This window comes from Oppia nitens, unplaced genomic scaffold (assembly GCF_028296485.1).
Source record: "Oppia nitens isolate AA-2021 unplaced genomic scaffold, nextdenovo-longstitch-racon4-pilon3 scaffold1_pilon_pilon_pilon, whole genome shotgun sequence".
Classification (NCBI taxonomy): domain Eukaryota; kingdom Metazoa; phylum Arthropoda; class Arachnida; order Sarcoptiformes; family Oppiidae; genus Oppia; species Oppia nitens.
In genome coordinates, this window is record NW_026533199.1 from 8,175,813 (window position 1) to 8,188,265 (window position 12,453).

At 24.8% G+C, this 12,453-nt stretch overlaps 4 protein-coding genes across 4 annotated transcripts; 1 reads left to right on the forward strand and 3 right to left on the reverse strand.

Moving 5' to 3' along the window:
• Positions 1-236: 236 nt before the first annotated feature.
• Positions 237-2,212, reverse strand: LOC128952531 (uncharacterized protein F21D5.5-like). The gene is made up of 2 exons (XM_054297940.1): positions 1,691-2,212; positions 237-1,612 (listed from the first exon to the last, which is right to left on the reverse strand). Exons 1-2 carry the CDS (start codon positions 2,034-2,036, stop codon positions 366-368), a joined length of 1,593 nt encoding a protein of 530 aa, XP_054153915.1. The 5' UTR covers positions 2,037-2,212; the 3' UTR covers positions 237-365.
• A 2,419-nt stretch (positions 2,213-4,631) lies between these two features.
• Positions 4,632-6,065, reverse strand: LOC128952535 (CD9 antigen-like). Its single transcript, XM_054297943.1, has 6 exons — positions 5,831-6,065; positions 5,439-5,636; positions 5,286-5,366; positions 5,123-5,218; positions 4,945-5,046; positions 4,632-4,846 (listed from the first exon to the last, which is right to left on the reverse strand). The coding sequence occupies exons 1-6, from the start codon at positions 5,897-5,899 to the stop codon at positions 4,685-4,687; spliced, it is 708 nt and encodes a 235-aa protein (XP_054153918.1). The 5' UTR covers positions 5,900-6,065; the 3' UTR covers positions 4,632-4,684.
• An 863-nt stretch (positions 6,066-6,928) lies between these two features.
• Positions 6,929-9,402, reverse strand: LOC128952536 (tetraspanin-4-like). Its single transcript, XM_054297944.1, has 8 exons — positions 9,353-9,402; positions 8,685-8,788; positions 8,477-8,618; positions 8,216-8,413; positions 8,051-8,131; positions 7,803-7,898; positions 7,622-7,723; positions 6,929-7,156 (listed from the first exon to the last, which is right to left on the reverse strand). Exons 3-8 carry the CDS (start codon positions 8,549-8,551, stop codon positions 7,004-7,006), a joined length of 705 nt encoding a protein of 234 aa, XP_054153919.1. The 5' UTR covers positions 8,552-8,618; positions 8,685-8,788; positions 9,353-9,402; the 3' UTR covers positions 6,929-7,003.
• A 1,380-nt stretch (positions 9,403-10,782) lies between these two features.
• On the forward strand, positions 10,783-11,554 carry LOC128952272 (high mobility group nucleosome-binding domain-containing protein 5-like). Its single transcript, XM_054297631.1, has one exon. The coding sequence runs from the start codon at positions 10,835-10,837 to the stop codon at positions 11,453-11,455; it is 621 nt and encodes a 206-aa protein (XP_054153606.1). The 5' UTR covers positions 10,783-10,834; the 3' UTR covers positions 11,456-11,554.
• The last annotated feature ends 899 nt before the right edge of the window (positions 11,555-12,453 follow it).

Consider the following 12,453-nt stretch of genomic DNA (forward strand, 5'->3'; position numbering starts at 1 on the left):
TTCAAAAATAAAGATTTACATAAATTTATTTATTTATAAAATATTAATTAAGAAAATAATATTTATGAAATATACTAATTTAATACAAATTTAAAAATATATTTTTTTTATCATTTTACTGGTAATTGATTTATAAATTAACATAAACAAATTGAGGCTATTAATAGCAAATGTTATTTAATATCATAATAGTTAAGCAGGTTATACTACACTATATAATACAGTATTATGAATTAATTATAATTATTATTTTCAAGGATTGAGGCAATTATTTTATTATAGAAACACAAACTAATTGTATATTTATAGCGCAATAATACAATTGAGTTAATTAAAAATCAATGAACATATTATACAAATAAAAGTTATCTTTCAGCTAAATACATAAAAAACAATGACTCGTTTTCAGGTTTACTAAATTTGGACACAAAATTAATTTTATAAATCGATTCAAAGCCTTCCGATGTCGACGGCATCAAAAAGTTTTTGTTTTGAGACCTAATCACGAGGTCAGTGACGGGACTATTAATACCTATGATTTGTCTAAACTTATTGTTATGAAGTGATTGGTTTACATTAATATCAAAGTAAAAAAGCAAAGGAATCGCAGAGTACTTCTTAGAGAGTGATATCCATTGTTTACGACTCGCGAGATCTACATTCAGGTTATCAATGACACAGTTTTCATTACTTCTTAAATGTGATTCACACTTCTTATAACATTTTTCCATCGTTTTTAACTCATCTCTGGACACATAATAATAACTAAATTTTCTTAAATGATTCAAATATAAGGATGACTTTCCCGAAGCGGGTAAACCACAAAACACAATTATATGAAGACGATTATAATAGTTGGCCAATAGATCAGTCATATCTTTATATTGTTTACCGGTTTCCATATGTGAAGCTATAAAAGTCATATCTTGTTTTTTGGGCCGATATGTAGTGACAGGAAAACCCGCATAACTTGTATCACAGTTCGCTTCTCTACCCTTTGGCTTTACATCACTTAAAAAGCGTTCGGGAGTTAAGAAATTTAGACCACAATTGGCGGCAAACAATAGATCTGCTGCGCTGTGATCTGATTTGCCGTTTAATTGCTTTTTACGTCCGGCAGCATCACCAACAAAAAAGCTGGTCTTCATATCAATTAACATATCATTATTTAAGTCATTGGCCAATAGTTGCCACAAACCGGGTCTCGGTTTTCGATAAATATCATCAAATGCACCGATCATTACAAGACAGGGACAGCCAATTGCAGTCAGAGCTGATTCAAAACGTTGTTGAATATCCTCGAGTTTAACCCTTCCCTGAGATAAACCCAATTGATTTGAAAAGATAACAAAACGAAATCCTTGTTCAACCAGTTTCTCAATTTTTTTCGGCAATGATTTATCCAAAAGTTTCCAATCGCTCGAATCAATTGCAAATTTATTTCCCGATTTGGGTGAAACTAAAGTCTCGTCAAAATCAAAAGCGGCCACAAATTTACTGCATTGTCCGCCGCCGAGAAATTTGCAAATATGAACCCGATTTGCATTCAATGACATCCATTGGGTGACACCAGTTGTGACCACTTTGTCATCGCTGCCGAACTTATCAATCGCTGAATTTACAAATTAATAGAAATAATTAAAAAAAAAATATTAATATAATATATGATATGATATAAAACAAGTCATACATTTGAAATCATTTGCAGAGTCGATGGTATCATCAAATGAATCCAAAGATTTGTCAATCACTTCATTTACATTCAAATTGTTATTGTTTTCAATAAAAACTATTTTATATTTAAATCCAATTCCCGATAATAACTGTCCATTTGAAAGGTATTCACTTTTATTAGACTTGCAATAAACTACTGAAACTTTGTTGCCGTCAAACGTGACCTCACAGTAACTTCGGGAACACTTTATATCACGTATACGACAGCATCGGTTGCGGCCAACGGTTAGACGATCGCCGATCTGTAATGTTTGGTGTGGTATGTCTTGAGATGTACTCAACAATCGACATATTTTAGCCATAATGTGTTCAATGTGTCGGTAATTGGCGGCAAACTAGTGGCCACTTCTAAATGCAGTCAATCCATCAAATGATATACTATTTAATGATAACATTTGTTAAGCAAATGTTGTAATCACTGATTGATGTCATTTAATAACATATAATAACATATATTAAGTCTATTAAGTGTTTCACAAGTTTTACAAATCATTTGTATTTTATATTAATATTTATTATTAAATATTGCAGTTATTGTCACGTGTTTTATGCAATGTTTGCAAACGGATCTTACATTTAGCGCTAATTTTAATATTTGTTACAAATATATTGATATTTCTTTATTAATTAATTAATTAATATGAGTTTAAATTACTATTTATATAAAAAGTTATTAAAAGATATTTTCATATTAAAATCAAACTATTTTAGTTTGTTATTAATTAGTAATTTATAAAAAATAAAATAAAATATGCTTTAACTAAAATAAGATTGTTTTTGAATCAAATATTATTTTTATTATTTGAGATTTAAAAATTAAAAAAAAAATGTTAAAAACAATGAAAAGTTAGTCCAGTTTTCATTTGTTTTGTTTAATCGAGATTTCTCTCCAATCGTCGAGATTTAATGATTACTCTTCTCATATGTATTGCAATACAATTGATAATAATTAAGACTAAAACCGATACATATATTAACAGATGAGAGATACCAAACAAAGGTTGCCAACTGTTAAGTGTTAGTTCACAGGATTGTTGGCTAATATTATTAAATCGATAATCAATGACACAATCGGGAAGTGCTGAAACTGAATGGCAATTTGTCGGGTAATTTTCATATTGTTGTATTGATCTCCAACCACAACAATCATAAGTTTGTTGAAATTGATTGAGTTTTATAATTGCTTTTTCAAAGTCAATAATAGTCGTATGTTTGGGATTTTTTAAACAATTTTTAAGAATATCTTTCCATTTATTAAATAAGACATCAAAAGTTTTTTTTGCCGATTGCTATCTTGAAATCACTTTTCGGGACAAAAAACCAATAAATTGAAAATATGGTAAAGAATGCAATTGTGGCAAAACTATTGTATAAATATTTCTTCAGATAAAAAGCAGAGTTTTTCAATTTCAAATTTTCAACCAAAGTTTAGGCCATTACGAGAAAATTAATTTTTTTCAACAGAAAACAATTAATTAGATCCTAATAAACATTTATTGATCAAAATTATTGCGCGGAAAATCCTAAAACCTAACTAAAACTAAATCTAAATCTAAATACCTGAGTTCACATAACAATATAATTTACTAATTATAACAAAAATTAATATTAATAAACATAAAGCGCGTGAATATTGCTATCAATGACTATATAATAAACAATAGTATTATCTATACGACTATAAAAGTTAAAATGTTTGTATGTTTGTATGAATTTATGTGTCAATGTCCTCACAACCTAATCTAATATTCAATGCTAATTTAACCAAACCTATACAGTACTGGGTTACCGAATAAGTGTTTGTCGCGTTACCTAACCTGGTTTTCGATCCGCAACCTAACCTAATTTTCAAAGTAAACCTAATCTAATCTATACAGTACTGGGTTACCGAATCAGTGTTTGTCATGTTATCTAACCTTCATATTTTGGATTTATGTTCTGAAATCATATTATTATTGTGGTTCAATTAATTTATAAATTCTATAAAATTAGATGCTTATGTTCCGCGTGGACAACTAGTTGTTTTTAAAAGTATTATAAAGAAATGACAACAATACTATTTTATTATCAAAGTTATAAATGTTAATTTTATTCACGCGCTTTATGTTTATTAATATTAATTTTTGTTATAATTTGTATATAATTATATTATGAGAGCTCAGGTATTTAGGTTAGGTTTTAGTTGGGTTTTAGGTGTTTCCGCGCAATAATTTTGATGGATATATGTTTTTTAGGTTCTAATTAAATATTTTCTGTTGAAAAAACTAAATTTTCTTTTACGGGTTTAAACTTTGTTTTAACGATAACAAAGACCAGTAATGGTATCATCAATAAGAAGTTATAGACAACCAGTTGAGTCTGATTCTGCTCGAGAGCGACAAACATAACTATAATTGTGGATTCAATCGACCACAAGATTATTGTTATGTGAAACAAGTTTGTGGACATCAGTATTGTGACAATCAATTTGTTTGGTCCATAACTTAGTAATACTGACATTTCATTTACTTTTATTCAATTACTAAAATAGTTGAAAATGAGTTGTGATGTCAAGCATTTCATTAACCGGTAAATAATATTTCAATTGAATTGCACGCAAATACTATAATATCCAATAATTAAATTAATAGTGAGATATTTTATTAAATAAAATTTATTTATCATAATATGATACTACAGTATAATTTTTATGTTATACTACAGTAAAGTATTGTATAGTTTATTGATAGGGTTAATAGACAAACTAAACTGTACATGCACATTTTACCAAATTAATAATTTGACAAATTATTGAATAAAATAAGTATATTTTTCAAATAAAAATGAATATAAAAGTTATTTTGACTTAAATTAACTTAAAATAGATAATACAGTAAATGCTTTAAATTGAAAGATGAAAATTATAAAATAAAATATAAAACAATCGTTAAAATTGTATAATTTATGTGTTTTAGTAGTTATGAAGCAATGGTTTGGTTTCTTGTTTCATAGCAAAGAACAGACACATCGTGAAGATTATGGATCCGACTTCAACCAGAATTAGTGCCACACAAATGCCACCAATAGCTCCACCTCTGATCTCAAGAAATCGACGCAAATTTTCACCACAACTCTGGTATTTGATTATTAAAATAAATAATTAAATATTAAGTAATTTATATAAACATTAATCTATGTTTTGAAACAAACAAGACTTTATTAGTGACTAACTCTTATTTGAATATTATTAGTCCGTTCACTATTACACGACACGGGTATATCCTGATTGACTTTTTGATAATCCAAAAATGTTTCGGCACCACAACAATCCAACTATTTTATTCAAATCAAACAATTATATAGTATATAGAAATAAAGTTGAAATAGTTTTATTAAAATTAAGCCAAACCTTCAATTGGATCAAATCGAGGAATCTTCGGGACGTCTCATCAGTGTTACGGCGATCGATATGCCATTTAAGTTCATCCGACAAAACACGTTGTAACTGTATTTACAAATTATAAGTTAACATAAATTTATTGTTGTTATTATCGTAAATTAATTTGTATTACTCGGTCTCCTCCGGCAATCTTCCACACGAGGACTGTGGCCGCTATTTGCAGTATTATAGCCACTGCTGTCAATGCAAAGTACTGTAATTTTATAATATTAAAAATACATTTTTTTAAAATAAAATCTTTAAATAAGATATGAATAATACGTACGACAATAAGCATACACGGGCTTTCCATAGCAGCCCCCAGACAACCGATAAAACCGATAACCAAAATGACGGCACCGGCAGCCATACATAAGTAACAAGCGATATAATATCTTTCAATATCTAAATTATCCGTATACTCCCAGAGCCCACCATCACCTCTAACCCAAATAGCCACTCCCAATAAAATTGCTCCCAATGTCTATCCCATTGACAGATAAAAAATAAATTTTAAACAATTTTAGATATAAATATTACTTATTAATATTTTTAATAATTTACAATTTATTTTTTTAATTATAAATTAAATGACATGTTTGTTAAAAATATAAAACAATTAAAATAAATATAATTAGTGCCACACCTTAGTTTGTAAAATAAATTTTGAATACATACCCAAACTATAAAATTGATGGCAAAAAGCAAGTATTTAATACAAGCAACCGCTGGATCTAATGAAGTCATTATTGTTGTAGTTATATATTAACTTATTAACTAATCATAGCATATATTATTAATGATTGAAACAATTAAATGGACAAAAAAGTGTCGCACATATGAAATATCTAAATGAAGACACCTTTGAATAATGCAATGTAACGGCACCTATATCTTAGAGCAACGGAAATACTTCGTTAAATATATGAATAATACAGATAAATATGTTGTGGTGTTGTGGTAGGCGTTCAAGTGATAACATATCTATTGTTACTATTGTTACATATTTAACAAATATTAATCTTTATTTAAGTCCTAAGTATTAAATTGTTTTGTTTGTGTTTTAAACAAGTATTGCTTAACACTTAACTAACGATAATTCAATGATTGACAACAAATTGAAAATTAAAATGCATTTTATAATTTTTTGTTATGTGTTATTGATTCAACAACATTATGATATAATTTTACATTGTTTAAATATAATCTAGCAATGTCCAATAAATTGTTTGAATTAAATTTAGTTAATTATTTTTTTGTTGAGAAAACCAGTAGTTTATTTAAATGTTTGTTTAATAAATAATTTATCAAAGTTTATCATTATAAGTATTTGTAGTTTTGGTTATAATCTAAGTAATAGTATAAAGTTGATGTTTTTATTATTTAAACAAAACTTTTATAAAAACAAATTAAAATTAATTAATATTATTTTCTACTAAATAACTAATGTATATAAACTTATAACTTATATACCCGATGACACAATTTTTCAAAATTAATACAATTTATTTTATTAAGAGTTTACTAATTGAATGTTTCATCTTTACAATTATTTATAAATTACATTTAAAAATATAGTGTAAACCTTGTTAAAAACTTATTTATAAAAATTGATTAAATTGAAACATTAGTTTATTTTTGTAATAAAATTGAAAATAAACAAATAATTACCGGTAATTAAATTTTTAAAATTTAATATTTAAAAAATAATTATTATTAGTCATAGTATGCTACTGTATTTATTATATATAAAAAATATATTTTATGATTAACTAATATAATAAGTAAAATGAAGATTATTAAATTTAGTGTCATTGATATTAAACTAGTATTATCTAACAATTTTGATAACTATTTCATTGAATCAATAGTAGTTTGTTTGGCACAAAATAATGTTATAGAGAGACCAATCAATAATAATTGTATTAACGCTGAGAACAAACACAATAAACCAATTATTCCGGATCTGAGTTCAAGAAATCTTCGTAAGGCTCGACCACAACCCTAAACATTATAAACATTTGTTAATTATTAGGAATTAATGCAAACATAAGTAAATAACTACTATATATTGATATAATCTAATAGATGAAAATAAAGTCATATAATATTATTTATTACCACTAATATTAATTGTGAGTACGAATTACATAGTGCCTGTCATTTCATAAATATATTTCATTTAAATAACTATTTGTTTTATGTGTTTATTTTTAATACAACATATTTTTGATATTTTCTATTATAAAACTACTTTTTCTAACTTAAAACTACTTAAATATAATTATATAAAAATACATGTACATACATACAAAATCATATATGATACCACTATCATACTCATTTTTATATCTACTTTTTGTACATTAGTTATTAGTAAAATAATTAAGTTTTATTTATCTATTACTTTAGCAAAAAAATCAACTAATTAATGCAATAAAGCACTTAAATTTGAATGTTAGGTCTAACCTGTTCGTTGACATATGTAGTTCCTGACAAATAACATGATGTAGGGATTGTCATACCATATCTCGCATAATCATTGAATGATTGAGCGCCACAACATCCCAACTAAAATTTAGTAAATAATTAAAATGTTTGACTTATATATAATAATACAATAATAATTATTTTAAAAATTAGTAAATACCTTAACTTGAAAAAAGTCTAGAAATCTGCGGGACTGGTCATTGTATTGCGCCTGTTGTAGGTTTTGTAATATCTCCTCATTTGAAAATATTTCTAACTAAATAAAAATATAATAATAATAATAAATGTGAATAAATGAAAATAACTTATATCAATATAAGTCATCTATCAAAATGATGGTAAATTATGTTAATATTTATATAGCATTGTATAGTACTGTATAATATTAAATATAAAAATTTCTATTACTCTCTCTCCAAATCCATGAAATATTCCCAAAACAATAGCAGCGATTTGCATAACAAATAGACATATCAATATTGTGAAATACTATATCAAATATTATAAATATCATATACAATATTTGAATAAATCAATATTTATATAACAATATATAATAATATTATACTATACTGTAGCTAAAAGACATGGATTTTCAGTGATGACACCAATGAGACCAACAAAGCCCAGCAATAATATGATAAATCCCGTAATAATCATAATCATAGAGGCGTGAAGTATATTATCAGTGTCAATGAACCGACTGGGCTCATATGATTTTGGATCAACCCGTAACCATATACCAATACCAAGAATAGCCCATCCAAACAACTATTGATTTTTTAAAAAATATATTAAAACAATTGATTTTAATCCATCAAAATGTATACATACCCATAAAAGAAAATTAAGTAGTATAATACAACTCTTGAGTAAATTCATGTGTTTATATGAGATAGTAGTGGGCATATGTCGAGTAGGAACCACACAAACCAATTTAGGACACCTCCACACAAATACCGGTTCACTTTGGGGCCTATAGTTAGCCGATAATTCTATATGTTGGGCCAGTTTTACTTATTTTTTAAAAATAAACACTTACTTTAAACAAAAATAAAACTTTTGAGTTTTATATTTATCATCACTTTTCACTGAAATCCAATTTATTTCTTGTCAAACATTTATTTGTTACCAAACATAATGTAACTAAAAAATCAAAATATTTTAAAAATAAAACTAATAATCAGTCAAAACTGTATACAGTTTCGTGAATTTATATAAATAAATCTATTTAAGTTATTAAGTCTAAATTTTATAGTATTCTTATAAAATATACAGTATATTAATATAAGTTTTATATAATAATATTAATCGCTTGAGTATAATTATAAATTTAAATTTTAAAAAAATTAAATATACAATTAATATGTAATGTTTTTGTCAAATAATAAAATTTATTTTCTTTATTCAGATAACAATAATAACTAAAAAATAATCAAAAATATTTATAATTTTAATTATTAAAATAATAACTGAATGATGTAACAGTCAATATTAAAAATTAATTCAAAGTCATATCTGAAAAATTAACAGAAATAATAATTAAATTCAAATGTTTGTATGACTAATACTTCCTAAAAATTAAGCGTAAAATTACTTTCATTAAAGTAATATTATAACAATATTTTTATGAAATTATTTGATAAAACCAAAACATTATATATCTTGTAGACATTTTGTATGATAATACTGTATAATAAAAATTCATACATTATATCTAATACATAAACTTACACTCACTAAATATTTATAATAACTGTAATATTATTTTCTATTGACTCTACTCCACAACATTGGATGCTAAAACATAGAGCACCTGTATATGTAAGATAACTGTTGACTTAGTAACTGATTTTTTCAACTTTCAGTCAAATTCTACACTTAAATACCATAATATAAAATATAAGATAATAGGATATTTGATAATAGTATAGTACTTGTGAGATATAATTGTGTTAGTTTTGTATACTTTATTTTTGTTATGTTTTGAATACATAAAGTAAAATCATAATTATTAAAATAATATAATAATTTATATTACCAGTATATATAGTGTGTATATAATTTATTTTAGTATAAGATTTTAATTTATTTTTGGAAAAATTCAAATCACAACACATTTGAAATACAATATAATTATTATATTAAATACATTTACATTATATATTAAATCTTTATTTGTTGTAATAACAATCATAGAATAGTAAACTATATTTAAATAACAATTGACAGCATATATGACCAAAAATGTTTGGATACTTCAATGTATAATTACTAACGAAACAGTTGTTTTTTACTTACCTGTAATCCACTACTTTTCATTCAATTTTATGACTGTCTTCTCAAAGAGTGAAATAAGTTTTAAAAAAAAAAATTTATAAATTTAAGAGTAATTATTAAAGCATGAAAAAATATTTAATTAAATATTTAGAATTTTGTCTAAATATAATGCAATAATTTTCAAAAATCTGTAAAAATATTAACTATATCTGCTATAGTTATAGACTCAAAAAGGTTCAAAACAGTAAAAATAATTTAATATTAAAAAATATGTTATTGCAAAAAAATATTTTTATAAATCAATCCGATAACTAATTTCAAAATTATTTAAGCCGATGAATATTTTATATTTATTTTAAACAATGAACAACTTATTTTTGATAATATTAATTTAAATGCAATGCAAAATAAATTATAAATATATAATATTTTTAAGAATTCCACAAAAAATGGATGTTTTTCTATATTATAAATAAAGATTTTGTTAGTTTTTAGTAAATATTTTATTGAATATTATCAGTTTATATTAAATATTTTTTAATGCTTTAGTAAATATATAATCAATACTTTGTTTATTTGCTTAAAATTAAGAGTTATTTTTAATCAATTTAATGTTAATTTTATCAAATAAATGTGAACTAATAATTAAAAATTTATGTTAAATATAAAATTGTATTGATTTGCAATATACTTGAGTTGTTTCAATTGTATTAAATAAATGTATTTATAATAAATGCACAATTTTTCAATTATTACTTTTGTTAGCCTAATATTTATTATTATAAATATGACAATATTGTAGATTTAATTGTTAGTCGCGAACAACTAAAAACTACTTTGAATTAAAATATATGATTTAATATAAAAACTGTTGGATTAAATAGTTTACATAAATTAGTGAAAACTTGAGATATGAGTGAATCAGAGGAGAAAAAGAAGGATTCAAATGATGTCAATGAGAGACCCGGATATACCTATTCGGCTTCATTTGACAAACAGTCCGATCAAACGGTTCGCGTGAGACTTGAAATCGATGGCAAAACACAAGTAGTTCCCATTTGTGCCATTTGTCACAAAGTCGATAGAATCTGCTCTTTGGATCCTAACTTCACTGAAGAACAAATACGAAGAGCTAAATATTTAGGTTTAGAAGACGACAGTAAAGACAAAAACCGAGAATCAGCGACAAAGTCAGACACTGGAGAACAACAGTCTGACTCTAAGGACAAAACTTCAGCTGACAAGGGATCAGAAGGCAAAGATGCAAAAGATGGCAAAGATAACAAAGATGGCAAAGATGGTAAAGACGGTAAAGACGGTAAAGACGGTAAAGATGGCAAAGATGGCAAAGAAGACAAAGATGGCAAAGACGGCGGAGGTTCTGGAAAGTCATCGAAAAGTGATGACAACAAGAAAAAGAAGAAATCAGATTCGGGAAGAGATCAGCGACGCAAAGAATTGCCACCAACTTCTTGGACGACACACAAACCAAATGAAGACGATTGGGATAAGAAAAGAAGGAAAGACTATTAGCCATTGACTGATAACTCATTGCTTTTCATGTTTTATCGCAACACTTAATGAACAAAATTATCGATTTATTCAAATGCTATCATTTCTATGTATTTCATACTATTGTTTAGATTTCAATTAAAATTTAGATTTCAATTAAAAATGATTTTCATTTATTTTAATAGAAAAATACTTACATTTTTAGTGAATAAAAAATAAATACAAATTTTAAGAAATAATTTATTGGTTTTCAGTATATAAGTAATACAATGTAAATGTACTAGTATAAATTTGGTATTACATAAATTAACATAAATTATTTATAAATGATATTAAAAATCATAGGTTTATATCACAGTACAGTTTAATGACAAATAATTACACAAAATTTTATGTATGTATTATACAAATCTCATATTAGGAATCAATATACTCTATAAATTAAATTTAATTAAAAACATACAATACATTATCAATTATACAGTATAATTGTATTAAATTAGGTAATAAATTAGCGTTTACACCATACATATAGTAATAATTGATATATTGATAGTTAAAAATTGTTGATAAATTGTGAATATTTAAATACATAAACTTTGTTCAATTTAGTATCAAATTATATATTGATTATAAATTATTTATATTCTATTTATTATTAATATCATTATTAGTTAATAAATATATTGAAAATAAAAATCATAGGTAAGAACAGATGCAATCAATTTGATTGAAATATCCCTTCAAAATACTCATTCAATTCTCTAACAGAGAATTCATTTACACTAATAATCTCTTTTCAAAAAATAATATTATGGATTGACATATAAAATGTAAAAATTCAAATAAATAATTAAAATAAAATATAATATCACTTAAAAATTATTTTACATTTACCATAGTACTGGTTTTTATAATGATAATGATTATAAATATTGAGTTTTAATGTTGTATATGATTATGGAATTAAGATAAGAGTATTTTACAAACAATTAAAAAGTTTGTATTAATATTTTGTA

Bases quoted from the DNA above. Each gene is read 5' to 3' on its own strand.
- LOC128952531 (XM_054297940.1), bottom strand. From the start codon at position 2,036: ATGGCTAAAATATGTCGATTGTTGAGTACATCTCAAGACATACCACAC. The intron at 1,613-1,690 runs GTATGACTTGTT...TTGTAAATTCAG, and splicing joins CTCTGCAAATGATTTCAAAT to CGATTGATAAGTTCGGCAGC.
- LOC128952535 (XM_054297943.1), bottom strand. From the start codon at position 5,899: ATGACTTCATTAGATCCAGCGGTTGCTTGTATTAAATACTTGCTTTTT. The intron at 5,637-5,830 runs GTATGTATTCAA...TCAATGGGATAG, and splicing joins CCATCAATTTTATAGTTTGG to ACATTGGGAGCAATTTTATT. The intron at 5,047-5,122 runs GTTTGGCTTAAT...TGAATAAAATAG, and splicing joins TCGATTTGATCCAATTGAAG to TTGGATTGTTGTGGTGCCGA.
- LOC128952536 (XM_054297944.1), bottom strand. From the start codon at position 8,551: ATGCCCACTACTATCTCATATAAACACATGAATTTACTCAAGAGTTGT. The intron at 8,414-8,476 runs GTATGTATACAT...AAAAATCAATAG, and splicing joins TACTTAATTTTCTTTTATGG to TTGTTTGGATGGGCTATTCT. The intron at 8,132-8,215 runs GTATAGTATAAT...TATTTGATATAG, and splicing joins ATCCATGTCTTTTAGCTACA to TATTTCACAATATTGATATG.
- LOC128952272 (XM_054297631.1), top strand. From the start codon at position 10,835: ATGAGTGAATCAGAGGAGAAAAAGAAGGATTCAAATGATGTCAATGAG.